This window comes from Ceratotherium simum, chromosome 5 (assembly GCF_057802395.1).
Source record: "Ceratotherium simum simum isolate JZ-2026a chromosome 5, ASM5780239v1, whole genome shotgun sequence".
Taxonomy (NCBI): Eukaryota; Metazoa; Chordata; class Mammalia; order Perissodactyla; family Rhinocerotidae; genus Ceratotherium; species Ceratotherium simum.
The window spans coordinates 40515066-40541812 of NC_141904.1; the positions used below are offsets into that span (position 1 = coordinate 40515066).

A 26747-nucleotide genomic window follows, 5' to 3' on the forward strand; every position below is an offset into this window, starting at 1 on the left:
AAAATACACATTCCTATCTTTCCACCCTTCCTCCCCTAATTCTCATTCACTTAGTTTGGGGTGGGGTCCAAGAAATTCTGTTTCTAGCAAGCTCCCAGGTGATGCTGTTGCTGATGGTGCTGCTTGTGACTACAGTTTGGGTAGCCTCCTGCCTTTAGGCAAGTTGGCTCTAATCTCCACCTAAGAATTAGGTACTGAAATTTAAAGAGGTATGTGTCTAAAGTGAAATCAAATAGAGATTTAATATCTTTATTTAGAGAGTCAAGTTACATTTTATTTTTTAGAAATATATTTCCTATGTTATTTAGTTTTTTTTTAAATTTATTTTTTATTTTTGTTTTTTGTGAGGAGGATCAGCCCTGAGCTAACATCCATGCTAATCCTCCTCTTTTTTTTTTTGGCTGAGAAAGGCCGGCTCTGAGCCAACATCCATTGCCGATCCTCCTCCTTTTTTTTTTTTCCCCAAAGCCCCAGTAGATAGTTGCATGTCACAGTTGCACATCCTTCTAGTTGCTGCATGTGGGACGCAGCCTCAGCATGGCCAGAGAAGCGGTGTGTCGGTGCGCGCCCGGGATCAGAACCCGGGCCACCAGTAGTGGAGCGTGCGCACCCAACTGCCAAGCCATGGAGCCGGCCCATGTTATTTAGTTTTGACTGTATATGCATCCAATTAGGTTGAATTGTCTGGGAAAGGATTCTTCTGATTTATTTTTTGATTTTTGCTATGAGATGTTTTAGCAGAGTTTAGAATAATTGCATTTATTTAGGAATGACTAATGTTATTGGTGACTTTTTCTTTATTTTAGCTTGTTACAGCTTATCAGACTCTTCAGAGAGAGAAGAAAAAGCTACAAGTAAGTGATTTGTTGGCTGTGATATTGATTCATACATAATTTTAAAATTAGAAAGGATCTTATAGTAAGATAGTTCTAACCATCACTTGTAATAATTCTCCATATGATCTAAGTATTTAACCTGCTTTACCATTACTGGAGATTTGATAAAGAGAGTGCGTGACAGATCTAGAGATTTTACCTCTGATAGGAATGAAGCCTTGAGTTTGGGATCCCTACAGTGTTTAAGATGTTTGGATTTAGGGCATGTTTGCCTCTGTCAAGAATGTCTCTTAGTGTCTTAGTCTGCAGGTTGCATTTTGTTTTAGTGGTAAAGAGACATACAACATTCTAAACTTTCCCTTCTACTTGTAAAATACCTGCAAGACATCTCTGTTTCTTATCAGTATATCAGAGTCCAAGCCCAAGCATCCTCTCTTCTATTTCCTTGAGGCTGCTGCTTGTAAAGCTCTTGGTTAAGTGTGTAGAGAGAAGAAGCTATTATAGTTCTTCTGGGTGACCCACCCCAACCCCACTATGTCATCCTGTTTGTGGCTAGAAATTTCCCACCAGGTATCCCAGGTGATAATTCACACGTCAAAGCTAAGGGGAAATAGCCAGTCCAGTTCAAATGGTGCCAGCAGTTTGCTGTATTATTTATAAAATGTAGTCTTATTTTTTTACATAAAAGTTATTTAAAACAGTTTAGTGTTTTGTCCGATTTAAAGACACTAATTACATAACCAAAAGTTGTTTCTAAAACGAGTTTTGGTAAAATTAGTCATTTTCCCCATATACGTTATTTTTAAATATTTAACTTGCCATTTAATTTCCATTAAGTACAACATTAAATTTTCTGGCTTTGGTCTGGGAATATAATCATTTCACAATGGTAACAGCAGTTATTGCTGATTCAGTGTTTTAATTGTCCATAACAAATATGGAAATGAGATTATTACAAATAGAGTTTTTAGTTTGATAATATTTTCTTAACCATGAGTTCTATCAAAGTGGAGGATAGTTATGATTTAATCCATTGTATTATTAATTTTCCATAAATTCATTCTCAAAAGGTCATATTCCTAAGTTCTGTGAGTACCTTGCTTGTGTTTCTATGAATTGTTTATAGATTTTTATTTCTAGATGTATGTAACTCTACCACTAAGTGGCAGTATTGTGGTTGCATAGTCCCAAATATAAAGGGTATTGGAGATAAAATTCAATGGTTTGCATTCTTTCCTACACATGTATACGTGCCCATGTGTGCATGCCTAGAAACCTCTTTATTAAATAGGCAAATGTGCTTTTAATAGATGCAATGAAATTAAATGTAAATACTGCCGACACTATTACCAGTGCTGTTCATACTTGTTAACATTTGTTGAGCTCCTACTGTGTGCTAGGCATTATGGTGTATTTAGTCCCTAAACCACTCCTGTGAGGAAAGGGACTTCTTTATTGTTGCACAGCTTGTAAGAGGTGGAGAGCCAGGATCCACTTCTTGGCAGTTAGACTGCAGAGTGGGTGCTTGTAAATAATGCACTGCAATTTTTCGTCCTTCTCAGCATTGTATCTTCCTACGTTTAAAAATTTGTATTTGAAACTAAACAAAACCTGTGTTCATGGCTTTAGGGGTAAAAAAAGCCTTTGGTTTTTGTTTTATTCTCTTATAAGGCCCCACAAATACAACCCAGTTACACTCGCCTGGGTCATAAGCAAACCATTTGCATACCTGTATCTCCATTTTTTTGTTGTGAGTCCACACAAGCCAGAGAAGCTCCAGGCTCCAGATTACCCCATTTCTTTACCTCTCTATGTTTATACAGTGCATGAATATACAATTACTTTGTTTCCCCTAGACGATAACTTTCCAGGTTTAATTTCCTCTACTAGTGAAAAGCACCCTCTGCTCCCAGGAAAGGATGAGTCATTTCGTCTTTCAATATTACTCTTTTAGCTTCTTGATTTTTGTATATGATTATTAATTTAGCTATCTGTATAGTTCTCTTTGCAATTTTCTCCTGGACAATGTTTTTTTTTAATATAGAAAAGGACTATTTTGTTAAGTCACAAAAATTTTTAGAACAGGCTAGTAATTGACTTGTTCCACACGTTATAGGCTACAGTGAAATAAATTACATTTGGAATTTAAGTATAAAAAAATTTTATTTTTAAAATTAACATACTGTAACTACGATAGCCACAATGCAGTCTGTTCTGTAACATCATGATTTAACTTCTAACAAATTTTCCGCATGGTCATATCCTTAACATTTTCAGTCCTGTCCTCCATCCTCAGGTTATTTTTGGATAAACAGTTGTAATATTGTAAAGATAATTATTTTTGACTTGCTTTGTATTACTGTGTCATGCAGCTATTTGAATCAGTTTTTTTTAATTTTTAATTAAAGGGTATATTAAGCCAGAGTCAGGATAAAGCACTTCGGCGAATTGCAGAATTAAGAGAGGTAAGTTGTGGTGATTAGTACTTTGAGAATAGTGATTAAATCTCTCATATTTATCAGAACTATTGTATGTTCTGGGATAGTTTCATATGCACTTCATTAGTTACAGTAATAACTAACCAGCCCAGCCTTTAAGACCAGGGATCAGTTCTTACAGTTTTATTTTTGTAGTCCTCCTAAGATATATGTTGTTGGTAGAATTAGTGAAATAAGAATGTCTTACTTAGCAATAGAAGATCATTTGCCCACATGAACAGTCAGTGGTAACTTCCAAGGCTAAACTGTCCCTTCTATTAAGTATTTTAGTTTCTTTTTGTTTTTCGTAGCCAACAATCTTTTTGGTAAAATAAAATAAAAATTATGTTCATTGTAATTTTGGGGGGGTAATTTGTACAGTGAAGTATTAGAATCCAGGCAAATATTTATCATTTGGAATCATGCTTTACTAATTTCTGCTTCTATTCTGTCTTGAGAAGGGTGGAGAATATTGGCTTATATAGGTTGGAGGATAGCATTCTGTATCTCTGCTATATCACTTATCATAAACATTTTTAAATATTTTAATTATAAAATAAAACAGATATAGAAAATCATGCACAAAAACTATACAGCTTACATGTATGTGGTGAACACTACTGTAACACCACCAAGGTCAAGAAATAGAATGTTGCCAGCCACTCCAAAGGCCCCTCTGTGTTTCCCAACCCAATCATAAGCCTCTCCCTTTCTCCAAAAATTCTACTATCCTGACTTTTATTGTATTTTCTTGTGTCTCTTTAAGGTTTTAACACCTAAGTGTACACCCCTATACACTATAGTCTTGCCCATGTAAAAAATTTTTTGATGTATCTTTTAAGCCTCTAAATGTACACATCCCTGCATCCCTTTCTTTTCCTTACTGTTTATCTGTTGTAGAATCTGATGATAAATTAGAAGATCCGAAATTACTCATTTGTCTTATCCCAAATTATAAACACAACAGTCTTGGAATACTACTACTACTACTACCATCAGTTATGATTACTGAAATTAATTTTTTTTTTTTTTTTTTTGGTGAGGAAGATTCACCCTGAGCTAACATCCATGGCCAATCTTCCTCTTTTTGCTCGATGAAGTTTGTCTCTGAGCTAACATCTGTGGCCAGTCGTCCTGTATTGTGTATGTGGGTTGCCACCACAGCATGGCTGACAAGCAGAGCATGCCGAACTTAACCACTAGCCCGGCCCCCTAAAAAGAATAAATTTTTATATGCTATTCCCATTCTGTTAGATAGAATGTTATATTGTTAGATCATAAGCCATTACATCCGTATTCTTTCCCTTTTAACCCTTGTGGTATATTTGTTCTATAAGTATATTTAATGTTCACCAAAAAATGAGGCCAGGAGACAGCTAAAAAGAGAAAGGAGGAGAAGCAAGGGGTCTAGAGGCTATATAGTAAATTCCCACTTGGTACATATCTAAACTATTTTAGTAGTAGCTAAGATATATGTCTGAACTATAACCCTTGTTCCAGTTACATAAAGAAAAATTTATTCAGTAATTTATATATGTAAGTACTAAGATAGGTGAGAGTTCCAAATACTTTTAATTCTGTTCATGAAGAGAAAAATTTCCTGCAACTAAATAATATAAGCCATAAAATCATGATTACCACTTAATTAAACATTCAGGATAATATAAATCATAAAATGTTTTGTTTCTTTGGGATTAAAGTCTAAATAGAAGTTATACACAGTTTCATTAGTACTTTGATTTAGACAGGCCAAAATTGAGTATAATATCTTTATTTTGCTATATTAAGATATTCAGAAAGTATTCTAAAGTATTTTATTTCTTCCCCATGTGGTTATGAGCATATGCATCAATAGAATCCATGAACATCTCTCCTAGTATTTTCTGGAGGACAAAATGTAGCACTATACAGTTATGCACTGCATAATGATGTTTCGGTTGATGATGGACCATATACATGACGGTGGTCCCATAAAATTAGTACCATATAACCTAGGTGTATAATAGGCTATACCATCTAGGTTTGTGTAAGTACACTCTATGATGTTCACACAAATGATGAAATTACCTAATGAGGCATTTCTCAGAACACATTCCTGTTGTTAAGCAATGTATGATTGTACAGGCAAATATTATGTCTAATGTCAATATCTGGCATATTAAATATTTTTTAATGAATCAGATAAAGAAATAAAAAGGTAAATAAAAATATTTCCAACAGATACCTGTAATTTTCTTTGCCTGATTTGAATCTTATAACATGAACAGATATTAAACAGGAATATCATACTGAGGAAAAGGTAATTATACTATGCAAATTATGAGCTCATCTAAGTAGAGAGAGTTCTCTGCTTTCCTTTTAAGGCCAGTTAAATGGGGAATAAATGAAGACATTGTCTTCAATGTCTTCATTTCCTCCTTTCTCTGTTCTTCTGTTCGTGCCTGGCATGTACTTTTTCCTGGCTCATTCAGATGCAGTTCATTATAAGCAATTGCTGTTCTCAAAGCTAACTTCAGCGAGGGAGGGTTCATTTTTGGCAACTTGAAATCACCTCTGAACATAATGGGTAACATAGGACTGAGATAAAAAATAGTGAAACAGTTCAAGGTATTTGATACATCCCACTCTTCAGAATTTCTCTCTAAAAAAGTAATCAGAAAGACCTTGTAAAACTTATGCATACAAACGTTAATCCTAGGGTTTGCCAAAATTTGGAAACAGTCTAAATGGCCAACAATAGGAGAATTATTGAATTAGTTGTTATATTTAGTAATATTATAGCGCTATTTATTATTGTGCTAAAAAGTTCAATTTCATTACACTTCAGTGTCTTATTCTTGTGACTTGAAGAGGGCCTAGTTTAAGCAGTTAACTGGAGGAAGCCTATTGACTATATTTGATGGCAGATAAACTAAGTTGAAAATATTTTCTAAATCATTACTGATTTAAACCTAAATTGGAAATACGGCTTGCTTAGATTTCTGAAAGAGTTACTTTTCTTCCATAAGCTTACATTTTCACAAAATAGTTTGGATGATTGAGGTTGATATGTAGACTGTCAGATAATACTAAATCTTGAACATTTTTTTTTTGTCTATAAGTGGCTAACATGCAGACTTTTTTCCCCAGTAAGATACTGAATTTTAAGATTGGACTTTAGAATCAGTACTTGGCATCACTTGTCTTTTTCTTTTTTTTGAAAGGGTTTAGTCAAGTTGATAGAATGTTAAAAAAGAAAAAAACTGACCAGAATGGTACGGAGACTTGAAATCATGTCCTCTTAAGAGTGGTTGGAAAAGCTGGGGATATGTTACGTGAGAAGACCAAGGAACATTGTTTTTATTCAATAAATATTTATTATGCCAGACCTACTAAATACCTGGATTATTTTATCTATTTATACACACATCCCTAGATACAGAATATATAAGGGTGGATAAGACAAAATCCTTGACCTCATGAAGCTTATTTCCTAATGGGTAAGACGTACATACATACATAACACACTGTCAGGTAGTAAATAGTTCTATTAGGAAAAATAAAGCAAGTGTAAAGGGATGAAGGTTGAGTGAGGCCTCAGAGAGGGTGGTCAGAGACTGGCTACTCTTTGAAGAATAGATTGTGGGGGATAAGAATGGAAATGGGAGCCAGTTTTAAGACTCTTCTATCAGTAGTAGTGGTAGAGATAGAGGTGGTGAGAAATGGTCAGATTTGATACCTACTTTGAAGGTAATGCCAATGTGATTTGCTGATGATTGAACATGGGGGAAAAAAGAGAGGAGTCAAAGTTGACTCCAGAGTTTTTGGCTTGAGTGACAGTGAGTAGTGGTGTCATTTGCTGAGATGGGGAATAGTGGGGGAAAATCAGATTTTGGGGGAGAAAAATCAGGGTTTGATTTTGCCTGACTTCAGAGTTTGGAAGTAGTGTCATATGGAAGAAGGTGTTAGATTTGTTCTTGATGACCCCAAGGGTCTAATCAGAAGAACTTTTTGAAAGTGAGAAGTGACTCCAGATACCAGGGTTCAGTTCTGGAGCTAGTGAGATCCCTATTATGGATATGATGGAGAGTTGGCCAGGCAGCCTGTGGGCTATAGTTGGGATCTAAGTAGACAACTCCTAAGTTCCTTTATCACTATAGTCTTTATTGTTTATGGAGTGCTTAGTGGTAGAATAGTGTAAGATAGCAGGAGGGAGATGCTGCCCTTGTATCCAAGGACTTCTTATCTAGATGAGGAGATGAAAACATTCAAAACCTGAAAACTATAGTATAAATTGGAGAGGTTTTTTTTTTTTTTTTTTTGTGAGGAAGATCAGCCCTGAGCTAACATCCGTGCTAATCCTCCTCTTTTTGCTGAGGAAGACCGGCTCTGAGCTAACATCTATTGCCAATCCTCCTCCTTTTTGTCCTCCAAAGCCCCAGTAGATAGTTGTATGTCATAGTTGCACATTCTTCTAGTTGCTGTATGTGGGACGCGACCTCAGCGTGGCCGGAGAAGCGGTGTGTGGGTGCGCGCCCGGGATCCGAACCCGGGCCGCCAGCAGCGGAGCGCGTGCACTTAACTGCTAAGCCGCAGGGCCGGCCCTAAATTGGAGAGTTTTTATGGGCTGTTAGGGATGCCATATAACAGAGTCTAGTACGGTAGGGTGTAGAAAATTATGTATAAGAAATGAATTTTAAAGAAAGTAAAGGACTGCATTGCTAGTAAGGAGAGGTACAGCTGTTTCAGACTTAAAGAATTGGCCTGTGCAAAGTCATGGAGGACAGTGCTTTCCAGACTTTTGGATTTCATAGGCTGAAATATTACCTCCAGTTCCTTCCAGAAATAGAGGAAAGGATAATTGTCATAGGGCTGCTAACTTGTATTTTTTCAACTAAGGACATCGAGAATAAAGAACCAGATTCTTTTACTGATATTATTTCATGAAATAAAGTGTTTTTTAATAATAAAAAAATTAGGAAGGACATATTCTCAGAATAAAGTACAGTTGTTTAAATGAAAGAAATTTAGATCTAAGAAAGACTCTCTACATTGGTCTCTGTTTCTTGTTTCACTATGGGTTTGTGAAAACTTCGTTCTGGCAAGTCCTGATTCAAAGACCAGCATTTGGAGACTGCTGTGAGGGGAAGTCAAGCCAGGAGTCTTTAGCAAAAGGAACCGTAAATAACGTGCTTAGAGATCTTGGGGCAGTGGCAGTGTGGGGGAGAACAGAGGACAGTTAGTGCCAGACAGTTAGTGCCTCAGTGGTTTGAGAATTAGTAAATTTGAAACAGTGCAAGGACAGGGCGTTGCTTATAAGTCCTTGCAAATGTTGTTTGAGGAAAATTTTCTAGTGAATGTGTGAGGGTTGGATTAAATCAGGGGAAGACTTGAGGTAAGAATTCTCTCTAGAAGGCTACTAAAGGAAATTAATCATCGAAAATTATAGAGATCCGGAAGATTGTTATGGATGTGGAAAAAGATAGGACCTAAACATTGTAGAGAAAGTAATAAAAGAATTTGGTTATATGCAGGGATCAACAAAGGTAAGTGTAATGTGACTGAATATTTTGAGCTTAGGGAATTAGAAAAGTAGGAATCCCAGAAAAATAGAGAGGGTTTGATAGGATATCTAAAATGTTCCAAATGTTAATCTCTAGCATTCTAATGAAGTAAGTGTAAGGGAGAAGCACTGAGGATACAGGACTGAGCCCAGAGGGAAAGATGCCTATAGAACTGATGAAGGACACAGAGGAAACTGTAAGAGACAGGAATATAGACAGGAGCCCTGAAGCCACGGAAAGCAGGTACCGCACTTGAGGAGGTAATTATTGCCAACTGGTATAGCAGAGAGGGAGAGAGCATTGGATTTAGTTAGGAGGGCTCATTAATGACCTAAGGAAAGCAGCATTTTAAGTAATTTCAGGAACTTGAAATTTTACTGTTGGGGATCAGTTAGTTCAACCTTTTAACTTTACAGATGAGGAAGCTTCTGGTTTTGGCTATTGAACACTTTCATGTATTGGGAGGAGGAAGGCTCTTTTGGCTATCTGTTTGGTATATAACAATTTAGTTTTAGATCAAGTGAATATAAGGTAGCACGAGTAGTAAAATATCTTAAAGTAAGATAAAGTTTTACTTTTATCTTAAGTAATTAATTTTTTTAATTCTCTCCACATTATTATCAATTCAGCAGTCATTATAGCTTCAAAAATACACTCTTTCTTCTTGGGTCTTCATGTTCTTTAAGGAACAAAATTACTTGCTGGTGTAAATACTAATGTTTTAAATGCTGATTATTCTCTAATTATTGTTGCTGATACATTATCTTAAGAGAAATGCAAATCTGGATCATGTTTTTAAACTTGGAAAACTTCAAGTTTGTATTTTTTATTTTATACTGAAAACTACCTATAAAGTCCTTTATGTTTTAGGAGCTTCAAATGGACCAGCAAGCGAAGAAACATCTCCAAGAGGAGTTTGATGCATCTTTAGAGGAAAAAGATCAGTATATTAGTGTTCTCCAGACTCAGGTAAAAGATGAAAAGAAAAAGTGTGGAATTTTTGGATAAAGAAAAATAAATGAGTTTTGATGGGATATCTCATACGTTCCAGATGGTAAAAAAAAGGCCTATTTTAAAAACTCTTTGGTTTTCTTCAGTTGATTTTAAGGATAATTTTTGATTTACTGTATCTTTTGGCTAATATGGTAACACTGAAAATAGCAAATATAAAAATCAGCTGCATTGGGAGTAACTTTTTATTTTAATTTTCCCCCAGTAGCAAAAGGGATATTGTTTACTTTATCCTCTCTCTGTTTTAGAGAAAGTACTACTGCCGTAGTTTCTTTTGAATCATTTTTTCCAATGAAGCACATTTTTTGTTAGGTTTCTCTGCTGAAGCAACGGTTACGAAATGGTCCGATGAATATTGATTTACCAAAACCACTCTCACAGATGGAACTACAGGCTGAAGGCGACACTAAAGAGAGCACGGACAGTGATGTAGAGCCAGTAGGTAAGCTTCATCTTGTCAAAGGTTAATTTAAAAACTAGAGGAGAATGTTGAGAGATTCCAAGGCATAAGCTAGTAGACATGGGTGAGATAGAAGTAAAGTGTCCTTGATCCTAACATTTCCAGAAAGATGCAAGAGTTTTTTTGTTTTTTATCATTGTTATTCAGTAGAAAGTATCTAAGTAATCGTTTTAAGACTTGAAAGGCCGTGAGTAGCACTGCATTTTCGTTGTATTGAAATTCATTTATTATACTGTTTAATAAAACAGTATAATGGCAGTAGCTAGATTTCGTATAAACAGGTCAGTTCTGCTCAAGATTAATGAATATGCTATTGGTAATTATTTGGCTATAAGTTTTTAAGTAGTATTACATAGTTAATAGTTCTATATTCAAAGATGCCTGTATTTGCCCTATTACTTGCTTTCTAACTGTAAAAGAAGGAATAGTTTTTTCTTAAAATCCATTTATAGCCCTCCCTACTCTTTGCAGCTTTGAGGTACACATTCAGTAAAATTCCCACTTATTATTTACTAGCTCTTTCTCTTAAGGAGAGTTTGATAAACTTTTGGTCCAGCCAGGGCCAGAGTAAAGTGCTGAGCAGCTGTCTATCTGAGTGACCAACTTGTAAGGGGGTCCTGAAATTCCCTTGGAATGTGAAACCTTCACTCATAAGTGTAAGGAGATGGAGAAAGCTGTACTTACCAGAACTCGTCTTGGAAAGAGATTGGAGTGTGTTGGAAGGAATACTTTATTAGTCCTTTTGGGATAGGAGCTACAACAAAAGGGGCACTTTTGAATAACAAAAGATGATCATCATAACTGACTTTTAACGAGGGTGGATTCAGTTAATGTTAGTTAACTACTGAGAGTTGTGGGTCATTTGGGGTGGGGTTGAACCACAGAGGAGGTAAATGCACTACTCAGCTTCTTCAGATAAGCGTCAAATAGTGAGAGAGTAGAGGTTTGAAAGGGTGCCCCTCTCTTGTTGATCTGGCTCAGCGTATAGCAGAGTGTTGGGATAAGAATACACTCCTGTGAACTAACAGAGTAACCGTTCGCAGGGAGCCCTTATATTCCTTACTGACTGCCCCTGCTTATGCTGCCTTATTGTTAATAGGGGGAGATGGAGCTTCTGCTAAAACACTGGAAATACTTCAGCAAAGAGTTAAGCGTCAAGAGAATCTACTGCAGCGTTGTAAGGAAACAATTCAGTCGCACAAGGAACAATGTACGCTGTTAACCAGTGAAAAAGAAGCACTGCAAGAACAACTAGATGAAAGACTTCAAGAACTAGAAAAGATGAAGGTAAAAGAGCAAATGAGTTTAGTTTAATGTAGCCCTATAAAGCTAGATCCATAGGCCCCAGTGTGGCCTGCACCTCCTCTGGAAAGCCTTCTCCTTTCCTCTGTGGACAGCATGGAGAGGGCACCCAAGTGCCCTGCGCTTCTTAGCATTTACCATATTTTTGAGACATCCTGTGTACTTTCTCCTACTAGACTATGAGAAGTATCCAAATTAGATAAAATGTTTAGAGTTCTCATTTGAGGAGAAGCTTTATTAGAGATGGAAATGAATTTTTAAAATTTTTTTAGGAGCTTCATATGGCTGAGAAGACTAAACTTATCACTCAGTTGCGTGATGCAAAGAACTTAATTGAACAGCTTGAACAAGATAAGGTAAAACAACCACACTTACGATACTAAAATTTGTCAGGGGGCCCAGAATTCCCTTTTGGAAGCAGTTGAAAGCATTCAGACTTCTGCTTTCCAAAATTATTGCAGCTGCTTCCATGAAAAATCTTTTTGTTTTAATTTCTAGATTTATATAACTATTAGCATTAGTTTTGTATCATGTGAAGCTGATTCTCTGAGATTTCTTGATCCCAGTCAGCATTTTGATTTATAGATTAGAATAACTGTTGCAAAGGAAATCTAATTATAGTACATAAATACTTGTTAGAGAAAAGTTAAATTACTAATAGTTAAGGCATTACTAACTGTGAATAAGTATTATCTTTCAAATATAATAGAAACAGATTAATCTCTCAGATAAATTGCCTAAAAAGGAAAGAAGTGGTACTGTATCTATTAACATAAACAGAAATTTCTGCAAATGAATTTTAGAATGTATAGTAGATGAGATTGGCAGTTGAGAGGTGGATCAGCAGCTATAGCTATGGCAGCAAAGACAACTGAAAAATTCATGGGCACATAGTTTTGACCTAACTCTTTCAGCCCCAAGTTCTTGGTTCCTTTTTTTAAAGCAGCCTCGGGTAGTAACACACCATCCACCATTTTCTTTAATATGCTGTTCTGTAGTTATAGTATTTTAAGTGGCCATGTAATTAAGAGCATGTCATAGCTGTTGTGTTATTGAAATGTATTGGTACTCTTTTCATTCTCTAATATCATTTTGCTAGATTCTACTCCATAAGCTGTATGAAGGCCCACTTTAAAAAAAAAAACAGCTTTTTATTTTGAAAAACAAAATATTTACAAAAGTAGAAAGATTAATAATATGAATTCTTGTGAACCCATCAGCCAGCTTCAACAGTTAGCATCTATGGCTAATCTTGTTTCATCTGTACGTTCCCAAACCCTATTATCCTCAACCCAGGATTGTTGTAGAGCAAATCCAAGAAATCTTATCATTTCTTCCATAAGTATTTTAATATATCTTTAAAATAAAGGACTCCTTATTTTTGTAACAATATAACCACATTATCATGATCACATCTAAAAATTTAATAATTCCTTAATGTGATCAACTATCTAGTAAGTTTCAGATTTTCTCTTTTGTCTCATACATTTTTTTCCCCATTTTTATGAATCAGGATCCAAATAAGTTTCTTTCATTGCGGTTGGTTGATATGACTCTTAAAACTGCTTTTAATGTATAGGTTCCACTGCCCTCTCTTTTTCTCACTCTCTCTCTTTTTTCCTGTTGTGATTTGGTTTTTGAAGAAACTGAAGGCCCACGATTTTGTTTTGAAATTTTGTATAATAATGCCCCACGTACCTGGTTTTTATAATATTAGTCATCTGGAAGAGTCATACCCTAAAACAGGGATTGACAAACCCTGGAAGTAAGGTAATAATCTTAAGGCCATAAAATAGCTGTCACAAAGTCTTATTTTTCAAGAAACAAGTTGAACCCCCCCATTTTTTGTTAGTCGTGAATGACTGATTTAATATATAATATTTGATTATCTTTTTCCCCCTAGTGACCTTTATTTCCTGTGTAGATTATCCAGAGAGTGGGAAGATAGTAACAATTAGCAAATTGGAGGAATGGGGGTGCCTAATTTCTAATATCAGGTGACTGATATTAGTATAGTATATAGTATAGTATATGGCAGCTACAGTAGTAGTAGTACTACATACTAATACCAGTATGTAGTATATGATGCAGAACACAGACTTCACAGTTTGTGAAATAATGAAATAATTCTTACGCTGTACTTACTAGAAATACTATGGTTTTTGCCTTTTCAAAGTAAGTTTGATATGTGCTATTGATGATGCAATTTTGTTATACAAACACTTCAGAGTCTGCACTTCTGTTTAGGGAATGGTAATAGCAGAGACAAAACGGCAGATGCATGAAACCCTGGAAATTAAAGAAGAAGAAATTGCCCAACTTCGTAGTCGCATCAAACAGATGACCACCCAAGGAGAAGAATTACGGGAACAGAAAGAAAAGTCTGAAAGAGCTGGTAAGAACTCAGGGGTTACTTGTTTTATGTTAGAGCTCAAAAGTCATGTAAAGTGCTTGACCAACCAACACTTAGAAAAATTAGTTAAATATTGATAAAAATGCTTAACTGTAGAGACTCTTTATAAGACATAGAACTGTTGCTTAGAGGAGGCAGGGGTTGGTAAACTATGGTCTATGAGCTGAATTCAGCCCGTGCATGGCCTATTGATGTAGGGTTCTCAAGCTAAGAATGATTTTTACATTTTTAAGTAGCTGAAAAACAGAAGAAGGATATATGACAGAGACCATATGTGGCCTGCAAAGCCTAAAATATTTACTGGCCGGCCCTTTCTAGAAAATGTTTGCTGACCATTGCCTTAGAGCATCAAAATTCAGGTTTACAGTTTTGGAACTTTCCAAGTAGGCACAGCATGGTACATATTAAATAACTGCTACCTTTTAGATGCTCTGGTGTAAACAAAAAGTATAAGATATACTCTGCTTTTTTAAGGGAATAATGAATAATTCATTGTTATACATAATAGCATTGTGTTTTGACAAAATAAATGCTAGGCTGTAAAGTATAGAGACCAGCAAGGTGCAATACTGGGTAATGCTAGGAAAGAAAGGAGAGATGTTAGAAAGTGGAGACAGCATAATGAACTAGTGCCTTTAGGTTGGTGAGGATGTGAGTTTTGAGTTGGGCCTCAAATAATGAATAGAATGAGCCCAAACAGAGAGGTGGGGGTAGCACACATTTCAGATGCCATAAACAGGCACACTGACCATAGTGAGTGTGTGAATCAACTGAAAACCATTCTTGCTAAAGTGGGAAATGGATTGTGAAGAAACTATTAAAATCGTAAAAGGTGAGTACACTTTGGTGTACAAGACAAAAAGAAACCAGTAATAGGAAAACATAATGTGATAGAGGCTAGTCTTTTGTGTAGAAAAGACATAAAGTGGGAAGTCAAACTTAGAAGCAAAAGTAGAAATCCAGGTTTGAGGGACTTAGAGCTTTGGCCACATTGACTAGGATTATGGATCTGGGAAGGATAGGAAGAGTATAATCTGCAGAATTTGGTATCTGATAACTTGGAGGGGTCAGAGAAAAGTAGGAAGCTAAGATGACTCCAAGGTTTTAAGCTTAGGAGACTAAATAGTGTGAAGTCAGAATAGGAGATCTAAATGGGGAAATTTAAGCATGGAGTGAAATGATGAGTTTGCTTAGATACTTTGAATTTGAGTCAATCATGAGCTTTCCAAGTGGAATTGACTTGTAGGAACTTGGAAATAAGAAACTGGAGCACCTTTCGGGAGTCATTAGCTTAAGGTTGAAGCCTATGGTGAATCTGTAGGAGAGGCTGATTTCTCCAAAAGATTAAGTTTTACAGTAGTAGTAGTAGCGGCGGCAGCAGCAGCTGTTACTGCTAACACTTAACATGCATCTGCTGCTGCTGCTGCTGCTGCTGCTACTGCTGCTACTACTACTGGTGGCCAACACTACGTTATTTTATGCAAGACTCTATTATAAATGCTTTACTTGTATTTACTTGTGTGTACTTGTATTTAATCCTCACAATTTCTATGAAATAGGTACTATTATTATCCTCATTTTACAAATAAGAAAACCTAAGAACATAGAAGTTAAGTAACTTGCCTACATTCATGCACAGGGAGTAAGTGTATAGTCAGGATTTGAATCCAGGCGTTTTGAGTCCAGAGTCTGTGCTCTTAACCATAGAGATCTTGAGTTTTGCAGAGAGAAATAAATGAGGAAAAAAAGTTACCTAAAAAGTCATAGGAATTGTGGATAGTTATGCTTTTTGGGGGAATATAGGAGGCATTTCCAGAAGTAGGGAAGGTAGGATGCAAGACTTTTAAAAAGGTCTTTGAATTTCTTTGAATTTGGTGAGGACTTTATTCATAGGATGCAGTTTCAGAAGTGATTTTGGAAACCAGATTGTAAGGTTTAAGGAGGGCAATGGGTCTGGATGAGAGAGGTAGTTAGTTGACACCAAACGTGCTCGTAAATATCTCCCCATCTCCTTGCAGTTGTTTTGTTGATAAGGCTGGAGAATTTAGTTAATGAATTTGTTCCCAATAAACCTAAGAAAATTTCTCTTCAGAGAATGTTAATAGACAACTTCCCTCAGAATATATTCTCGGAAAACTTAGTTGAAGCAGTTTGAGAGTTGTGAGACATTGCTCAACAGTTTTGCTTTCAGTGAACAGAACACCTAATGCATAGTCTCAGCTTCTCATGTCTAGCCTTTCCATGTTTAGGACTGCTTTTGTTGACTAATATACCCAGTCAAGAGAAAATAATGCTGGCTAAGGGATTAAATTTCCTTTAATATTGGGGTGCATCTTGTGAGGAGGTAGAAACCTATGAATAAATATCAAGTTGAAAGGGGTAAATGATGAAAAGGTAGACAAAATATAGAGTTAATTCACATGTAGGATAGTGTTTTCCCAGACAACTCTTCCAGTCAGCTCTTTAATAGTACAGCCTTCCTTCTCTTGCTTCTCCAAAACAGATATATTTTGTCTTTAAATGTGATTTTCATAAAACTGTTTTTGTAAAAAGTTGATAGCCTGTGAGAAACTTTTGTTAATAGGACTGTCAAAATATTAAAAATTAATTAATACATACTTAGAGAATTATGATTTAAAGTTATTTAATGTACATTCACTTTGAAAAGTCTTTGGACCACACAGTTATGAGTGCTTTTATAGGTATTTAAAAATTATATTGTAGTCATAATTATTACTTTAGTCATTATATTGAGGGCTGTGATAGAAAATTGTAACAGACTCGTTCTACCATGAAGGTGCTGACTTTTAAATCTATAATGAAAACTAGTTTTGCATACCAAGCACATTTCATCTAATGGTCTTAGTTGAGTCTGAACAGAACTGTTCAAATATAAAATGGTTCTTAGTTCAAATATAAAATGCATATGCTAATTGACATAAAAATCCTAATTTAGTACTAAAAGTAAAAAAAGGTCTTTGAAAGGAAGTAGAGTTTCCGTGAACATCATCTGGCTCTTGGAGAATTTAATTGCTCTATTAAATATTTGTCTTTCTTTCTTAGAATTAAAATTCAAAGGCTAAACATTTAAGAGCTGGCCATGTGAAGGAAACATTAACATCATTAAAGCTTGCAGTTGTCAAATGTGTCTATGTAAAACAATTATCAGAGAATATGAACCTTCCTAATGCATTTTCAACTGTAAAAAGTTTAACTCTGGTATATTTAGTAATTCTTGACATGTAGATATTAGTAGACAAATAACTAATTTCTTTGGCTCGTTTTTTCTGGAGGTCAGATTGGCTCAAGTACATTCCCCACTACTTTTCTTGGAAAACAATCTGTTGTACTGCTCCTCATAGTTTTTGTAGATGAACTGTGATGTCTCCCATGTGTTGGAGGACAAAAGAAATCTGAATGTCTGATTTTAAAAAGAACAATTCTATCATAAAATGCTGAGACTGTGAATACGGTGACATGCCTACTTTAGAATGCTATATCAACCTGTAGTACTTATTCTACTCTCTAGTGGAATTGTTAGGCATGTTTTTTGAAGTGTGATACTATAGCACTCTTGTTTTGTTAAAATTATTTATTTTAGCGGTAAAGAAAACCAAAAATAAATATATCTGTTACAAGCATTTTAGTGCAACTATTGATAGCATTCCTTTTTAGGTATTATTTAAGAGCAGATGGTCATATTGTCAAGTAACCAGATTTTAAACTTGGAGAAGTTTGGTGATTCAGCTTAAGTGCACAATGCTGTATTTTAGGTGCTAGGTATTGTTACTAATCGTCTAGAATATTTTCTCTTCAATGCAGCACCAAGGTAGAATGTTAATGCTGCTAAAGTTCATGCTAGATCTTGGCTGTTTTGTGTATGTGTGTTTGTGTGTGTATGTTTGAATTAGGGTAGGAGGTGGGGATAGCTGTCTAGTTATTAATGCAGTATATTACCAAAAAAAATGGAAAATAGATAAAATGAAAACGCATCACTGTTGGTTCAGTATACTTCCATTTAGTCTTTTTTCAATCTTTATTATTGTAATCATATTGTACCTACAATTTTTTATGCTCCTTTTTTCTCCACTGAGCATTATATTAGGAGTACTTTTACATGTTGCTAGAATACTAACATATTTTAATGGCTGTGTCAGAACGCATGTACATCATTTACTTAACCATTTCCCTACTGATCAACATCTAGATTATTTTATATTTTCACTATTATGAATAATACTGTAACAACTTTGTATACAGCTTATTCCATCTTTGAATTTTTTCTTAGGATAAATTCTTACCCATATATTTTTAGTCTTGTTTGTTCATTACCTTTAAGTGATTTAAATATAGCCATTAGGAAAAAAAGAACCCCTACCACACTTCCCCCCCCTTAAATATTCTTGCCTACGATTATGCAGAATGAATAAAATATTCTGTTTGGATTAGGAAAGTTCCCAGAGTGCACTGTCTTTTGTTAACCCTGTTTCCCTTTCATGTACCCTGTCTTTGCTGAAGTTATGTGTTTTTTATGATTGGCTGCACTTAAAAACTTAGATTAATTCATAACATTCTTTGCTTTTTTATTGCCATGTTGTGTTTGTGCAGGGAATAAGTTTTTTATTCATTTGTATAATATAGGCCAGATATACCAGAGACATTCAGTGGAACATATTTATTTGATGTTTGAAGGACCCTTTAAAATAGAGTTTATGTATTTAAATAATGTATAAGATATATGCATATTTATATAACAAACAAAAATCACATGTGTGTTTAAGTGCTTTGTTAATTGCTGATAATTTATGTAACAAAGTGTTCTTGGAGTCTTAAGTCTCACAACACATCTTATTTTTGTGCATCCACACATGCCAATAAGTGAATCATGGTGCCTTTCCCAAGCCTTGTATGAACAGGACTGGGGTAAGGGCTATTTTTTTTTCTTATCATGGGTATTTAGAATAAGCTTTACAAAGAAAATTCCATGTTTCTCAGGCAAAAAAGTTAAAGTAGAATTAAATGAGTTAAAGTAGAATTTGTCTGCCATGTTAGATAAGTAATATGTACATATTTTGGCACTTAATGAATACCTGATGGAAAAATTTATTATTTTAAATGGAATTAGATTTTCGTGTATTTAATAGTCATTCATTTGTGGGTGCTTGATACATTTCTACAGTAGTAGTTGTGCATCCATATATCTAGATAATCATTGTTGCTCTGCGCTTATTTTTGTCCCTGGCAACGTCACTGTTACTGGAAAACATCAGCACCTGGAAGAACACATTTCTTTGCTACAGAATCATACTTTCAACTTAATTAAATTTACTTAGCTTTAGCCTAATATTTTTCAAGATCAGCCTGATATTTTCAAGGTATTTAATAGATAAATTTGCATAGTTAATGTAAGGTGCATGACATTTTGGATAGATCTGTAAAGTTTTTAAAGATCAAAGCATAGTCAATCTATAGAATGAATCTTGTTATATATTTTGGAAAGTGGCTTAAAAAGTAGATTTCCATTGCAACTGTGATATTAAATTTCTGAAGGCCTCAATTTGTGTATAAGTATTGTGTACTGTTTGGTTTGTGCCACTAGGTGGTAGTATTATTTTATTTTTCATTTATGTAAACGTTAGATGAATAGTTTTCAAACCTTTTTAATCTCAGGGACCTCTTTACACTCTTAAAACTTACTGAGGATTCCAAAGAGCTTTTGTTTATGTGGGTTATGTGTGGTGATATTTATTACATTAGAAATTAAAACTAAGAAATTTAAAAAAGTATTTAGTTCATTTTAAGATAACAATTATAAACCTATTGCATATTAGTATAAATACTTTTATGAAAATACCTATATTTTCCAAAACAAAATTTAGTGTGAAGAGTGGCCTTGTTTTACATTTTTGCTTATCTCATTATTTGGCTTAGTAGAAGATAGCTGGATTTTCATGCTTGTTTCTGCATTCAGTCTGTTGTGGTATGTTATTTTGATTGAAACCTCATAAACCCTCTGAAAGGGTCCCAGGACCCTAGGATCTTTGGACGATACTTTGAAAACTTTTGCTTTTATTCCCAAGAGGCTTGATGATTGGGTGGGAATTCTAATAAACAAAAGTCTTTTTGTTGCTTTTTCTGTTAATTTGCATTTCATTCATTTTGTAGTACTACCTGTGTTTTTTTAATTTAATACCACGTGCATTTTAGCAGCTTTTTTGCTGGATGAAGACATAGGCACTTATTCATTCTTTTTTTTTTTTAGATTTTATTTATCTATTTTTTTCCCCCCAAAGCCCCAGTAGATAGTTGTATGTCATAGCTGCACATCCTTCTAGTTGCTGTATGTGGGACGCGGCCTCAGCATGGCCAGAGAAGCGGTGCGTTGGTGCGCGCCCGGGATCCGAACCCAGGCCGCCAGCAGCGGAGCCTGTGCACTTAACCGCTAAGCCACGGGGCCGGCCCATCATTCTTGATGTTATTAATTAGCTTCTCAGGATCAACAGTTAATTTAGAGGTTGGGAGCCTTTCCACACTTCTGCATCTTTGTTTATTCCCTGCAGTGGGAGTAGAAGTGGGTCTTGTTATCCTTATAGTCAAGTGTCCTCTGGGGCAGTGCAACAAATTCCGGTAGTGCTACCTGGAATCTCAGAATTCTGGCATTTGTTGTTACAGTTGGTAAGAACATTGAGGATGAGGAGGCGAAAAGGTGGTGAAGTGGCAAAAGCAAATGCCACATTCTTCTGAGCTTTACCTAAGGATTAGTTCTTTTATTTCCCTCTCCCTCTTACTGCCTCTACTGTCTTTTTGTGAAAAATTTTCTTTATGTCACCCAGTGCCTAGTGTATGCTTGGCAGATGGCAAACATCCAGTAAATATTTGATGAGTGAATGGTTGGATTATTGAGCTGTAGGTTGCCAGCCTTTCTCATGTAACTCTTATAGTGAGCATTTGTTCATTTTTATAATTCCCATGGATGTGAGTGAGCCTCGTCTGAAGTGGAAAGTGAGGAGCTAGCAATAAAAGGCCTGCCTTGCATTTTACTATTGACAGAGGACCATTCTTAAGGTTCATTAAAGTTTTGCCTACAAATATTTTCAAAAAAAATTTTTTTTAATAAAAATTGCCTGAGATACATTGAATTTTGCTTTGGAAGAACACAGTGTGTTCTTGCAACTTTTGGTGGCAGTTCGTGCTTAGCCTTCCCCTTGATGTGTGCTATAACCGTGGTTTTCCCGTGCACTCTTGCATGTTGGCAGAAGACTTGTCAGCTATGGCTGATGCATGCTTTCTTTCTCCCCACTCACTTATCCTTTGTTGGTAATTGGAAGATAAATTATGTAGACATTCAGAACATACTTCTTTAGTACTCACCTTAAAAATGCTAGCATAATTTCATTTTGGAAAGAGTGAGGAATTCACTTTTAGACTGTTATAGTCTATGGATGCTACTTTACTGTGTGTGTTCTGGTGGTTGCAAGATTAGGTGAGACGTTTCTGGTTAGTAAACTCTCAGTATATCCTCTTTCAGCATTGACATGGGACTCATGGTTGGAGACAGACTTCCTGTCAGGAAGTGGCTTCACTTGTGGTACAGTGTAAAATCCAGAATGGGTTTGAAATATGTTTTCTTTTCTTTTTTTTTTTTTTAATTTTTTGTTTATTGCAGTAACATTGGTTTATAACATTGTAAAAATTTCAGGTGTACATCATTGTACTTCTATTTCTGCATAGATTACATCATGTTCACCACCAAAATACTAATTACAACCCATCACCACACACATGTACCGAATTATCCCTTTCACCCTCCTCCCTCCCCCCTTCCCCTCTGGTAACCACCAATCCAATCTCTGTCCCTATGTGTTTGTTTATTGTTGTTATTATCTACTACTTAATGAAGGAAATCATACGGTATTTGACCTTCTCCCTCTGACTTATGAAATATGTTTTCTATATGTGGATATGTGCAGTGTGTTTTACTGCCTTTTTTTTTTTTTTTTTTTTTTTGGTATTTAATACTTTGGTAAAGCAGGATGGAGGTGGAAAGCAGTGAGTTTTTGTATGTCTGTCAGAGGTGTAACATGCTACATTTTGTTGAGAGTTAGAAGCCATCAGTAATTGGTTGGTTCAGAAATTCTGGTTTAGTAGGATATATTATTGCTCAGCTGAGCTTGATTAATGCCAGCATTCTTAGTTTTTAAAAATAATGCAAGGTAAGGATTGTTTCTTACATCCAATATAAAGTTCTACCATCAAACCTGTATATTCAAGTTGATTTATCATCTGAAGGAAAAGTTGGATGCCTCAGTTATTGCATTTCAATAAGGATGTTGAAATAAAAGATTTCAAAGGTTTCTTTCTAGGTATAAAATTGTATGGTTCTCTGACATGGTGGCAGAAAGTGGGAGAGAGGATTAAGTTTAGGTGAAAAGAACTGTGGAACCAGATCTATGTTACTTGAATCATTATGTGATGGATAATTAAGTGACTTAGGAAAACTCTTTCAGTGGATTAAAACTAAAGTTAGTATATAATACAGGAGAATATTGTAAAATTTGCTGAGTGTGGTTAGAAAAGTTAATTATTGGAAAATTATATCTAAATAGGAATATTGCGACGTGGACTTTTTGTTGTTTGAAAAAAGAGAGCACTACATCTATTTTTATACTATAATGGATTCTGGAATTTTAAAAATGTGTTAAAACAAAGAAAATTCACTTGATATGGACTATATACAGTTTTATTTATTTATTTTTTTTGGTGAGGAAGATTAGCCCTGAGCTAACGTCCATTGCCAGTCCTCCTCTTTTTTTCCTGAGGAAGATTGGCCCTGAGCTAACGTCTGTGTGCATCTTCCTCTATTTTGTATGTGGGACGCCGCCACAGCATGGCTTGATAAGCAGTGCATAGGTCTACACCCGGGATCCGAACCTGCAAACCCCAGGCCACTGAAGTGGAGTGTGCAAACTTAACCACTACGCCACCGGGCTGGCCCCTAGTTTTATTTATTTATTTTAATTGACAAAAGTTTTTCATTTAAAACTCTATTTTCCTGAAAGAATATCAAAACTATCTTCAGGTTCTCCAGAGCCTGATTTACGATATTCCTTAGTGCTTAGAAGTGCTGAGATACAATTTTACATACTGAATAATAACAGTAATGAAAAGACGCTAATGACAGCCAAGCATTAAAAAATATTACTGTTCCTTTTTCCATGTTTTTCTTTCCCAGGTTTAAAGCTTCAGCACAAACTAAGCAGTGAGCACTCTGTTACAGAATCTCTTTCCCATAATTGATCACTTTACTTGACTGATTTTTTAAGAAATTAGGAAACTAATTTGTTAGTAGCAAGAGATAGTTCTTTATGCTTGATGCTAAAAATTGTAGTAAAAGAATATATAAATAAAAGACAACATTTTTCTTTACATATTTTATTTTCCAACATATTTATATCTAAAGATTATCATCTTGGTGTTTGCAGGCAAATACCAGTAAAGTTAGAGTAGAAATCTTTAAAAATAATTTCAGCTAATTAATATTTCTTTAAAATTGAGACCTTATTTGAGCATTGGTTTTATACTTTTGGCATATGTATATACATTTATACCATTTGGGCCATATATACATTTGGGCAAAATGAATAAATTGGATAAAATTTTTTTTATATCAAAGATATATGGTTGCCAGAGAAGTTATATTTTTAAGTGATGAGCAAAGTAAGTTGTGGTTCCCAGTTGTTACCAGAATTCAGCCTTTCTCTTGCCTTTTTCTGTACCTAATGCAACTTGCTATAGATGTTAGACCAGATGTTTGTCCTCAGGTATGCAGTTGCTGTGCCCAAACCACTGTTAATAAGGTTGTGGTTAATAAAAGGGCTTCTTTCTGAGATGTCATATGTTGAAGTCCCACATTTGTTATACCACTGGGAGTGAAAATGCTACATATGTCAATGAACTGTCTCCCCTGGACATAATTTCTTGATAGGATTAAAAACCCATCTTGAAAATTGATATTTATAGTCTATCTCTATGGTAAAGGGAAGTCTGGTGTCTTCTCTTCTGTGAAGGCTAAAAAAATAATCTAGGATGGTAATAGCAGTAGGATTTTCACAGGGTATCATTAAGCCAGTAGAGAGAGAGAGAGAGAGAGCAAGGCTGTGTGTGTGCGCATGCACACGTGTGCACACGTGCATACACATACATATACAATGCACACATGCATACATATGCACAAATACACATGTCCACACATACACACAAATATGCATAAACACACACACACATATTTTTGGTGCCAAGTTACCCAGCTGTTAATACCCATCCTATCTGATTTTGCTGGTTGAGCTCTTTGGCCTCCTTAAAGATCTTACTACTCTGGCCTAGATGATTGATTTTGCAGGCCCTGAATTCTTCCTTATCTCACCTAAGAACTCCCTGCTGGTAGTGCTTTACTATACACAGTTGAATCAGGTAAAGGTTTCTTTCTTGTTAACGGCTCTAGTAGTTATAGAGGTATAACTTACACAAGTAGTAGGTTTCATTTCAAAATACATTGCTTAAATATGTAATTCAGCCAGTAAATGTTAAAAAAAAAAACAACTCTTCTCTTTTATCATATGGTTAAGAGGTTTTTAAAAATAAGATTGGCCAAAGAATTAATTTTTCCATTCTTAAAAATGTCCAAGTGAGAATATAATAGTATTACCTAATTATTGATAATAGATAAGAACTACATAGCAAACAAAAAAGCAATTGATGTTTATATAGTACAGAAGTAGCTACAAGTCTTCATTTCTTTGAATTTGCTCTCCATTAGGACACTTGTGGGGGTAGTGGGGAACCTTTAGTAATTTAATATTTTTTTCAAACTTCTGAGCTTAAGTTCATATAAGCAGTCTTAAGATTCAAATCCAGAACTCAATGACAAGTTGGTTTCAGTGACTGGACGTTTCTTGTGGCTTTGTTGAACTACTCGGAAATATCTTGGCCTAAAACAGTGATGACTTTTTTAACCTGTCCTGCTACTGCTGCTCTTAGTTCCCGTAAACTGAATATAAAATACTAGCTCAATGATGGTATTTCTTGAGATACTTGTTTTCTGCTGTTTTCATTATAGCTTTTGAGGAACTTGAAAAAGCCTTGAGTACAGCACAAAAAACAGAAGAATCGCGGAGAAAAATGAAGGCAGAAATGGATGAACAAATAAAAGCTATGGAAAAAACAAGTGAGGAGGAACGCATCTGTCTTCAGCAGGAATTAAGTCGGGTGAAACAGGAGGTTATTGATATAATGAAAGTAAGAATAATTCTGGGTTGAAATGGGCTACAGGAATTTTATTTAAGTCTTATGCTTTTCCTACAATCTTTGGCTATAAAGAGGAGTTAATGTATACTTTAGTCCTTGACCATTTCATGATGTTCAGGATATAGGAAAAAAGTACTTTGATAGAGAAATGAATTTATATCTTTTTGGATATACTTCCCAGAGATAATCTCTGCATATAATTTCTCTTATGTTTTATAATCCTGTCTTTAATTTTTTTTTTTGGAAAAAGATAGCGTAATGTATATAGTATGTTTTGCTTTTCCGCTTAATAATCTGTCTTGGAGATTGTTGCTTACCATTGAAAATTGGTAATAATGCCTCATTTTTTTAGTTAATTTTTTTATTGAGGTAATATTGTTTTATAACATTATATAAATTTCAGGTGTACGTCATTATATTTCAACTTCTGTACATTTTCTACATTGTGTTCATCACCAAGTCTACTTGCTATCTGTCACCATACAAAAGTGCTCTTTTACCCCTTTCACCTTCCTGCCACCTTCCTTCCCCTCTGGTAACCACCAATCCACTCTCTGTATCTATGTGTTTGTTTGTTGTTACTGTTGTTTTATCTTCCACATGTGAATGAAATCATACAGTATTTGACTGTCTCCATCTGACTTATTTCACTTAGCATAATATCTTCAAGATCTATCCATGTTGTCGTAAATGGCAAGGTTTTGTCTTTTTTTTATGGCTGAGTAGTATTCCATGGTATGTATATACCACTTCTTCTTTATCCCTTCATCAGTTGATGGGCACTTGGGTGGCTTCCAAGTCTTGGCTATTGTGAATAATACCGCAGTAAACATAGGGGTACATATATCTTTTCAAATTAGTGTTTTCGTGTTCTTTGGATAAATACCCAGAAGTGGAATAGCTGGATCATATGGTAGTTCTATTTTTAATTTTTTGAAGAATCTCCATACTGATTTCCATAGTGGCTGCACTAGTTTACATTCCCACCAGCAGTGTATGATGGTTCCCTTTTCTCCACAATCCTCTCCAACACTTTTTATTCCGTGTCTTTTTAATAATAGCCATTCTGATTGGTGTGGGGTGATATCTTATTGTGGTTTTGATTTGCATTTCCCTAATAATTAGTGATGTTGAACATCTTTTCATGTGGCTGTTGGCCATCTGTATATCTTCTTTGGAAAAATGTCTGTTCAGATCCTCTGCCCATTTTTTAATTAGGTTGTTTGCCTTTTTGTTGAGTTGTATGAGTTCTTTATATATTTTGGATATTAACCATCTATCAGATACATGATTTGCAAATATCTTCCCTCAATTGGTAGGTTGTCTTTTTATTTATTGATGATTTCTTTTGCCATGCAGAAGCTTTGTAGTTTGATGTAGTCCCGTTTATTTTTTCTTTTG

The 26747-nt window shown here is 35.2% G+C and overlaps 1 protein-coding gene across 6 annotated transcripts in view; it reads left to right on the forward strand.

Annotated features, from left to right (window-relative positions):
- The window catches only part of GOLGA4 (golgin A4), a 118329-nt gene that overhangs the window by 40027 nt on the left and 51555 nt on the right, over positions 1–26747 (forward strand). For 4 of the 6 annotated variants that reach the window (XR_015552195.1, XM_014790553.2, XM_087430715.1 and 1 more), the window contains exons 5-12: positions 807–854; positions 3245–3301; positions 9727–9825; positions 10180–10309; positions 11427–11614; positions 11902–11985; positions 13877–14024; positions 25159–25337. Coding sequence is in view for 5 of the 6 variants with exons in the window: in XM_014790553.2 (XP_014646039.1) it covers positions 807–854; positions 3245–3301; positions 9727–9825; positions 10180–10309; positions 11427–11614; positions 11902–11985; positions 13877–14024; positions 25159–25337 (933 nt within the window). In the remaining variant the exon portion in view is untranslated. The remainder of the gene's footprint in view (positions 1–806; positions 855–3244; positions 3302–9726; positions 9826–10179; positions 10310–11426; positions 11615–11901; positions 11986–13876; positions 14025–25158; positions 25338–26747) is intronic. The other 2 variants (XM_087430714.1, XM_087430713.1) reach the window with 2 other exon arrangements.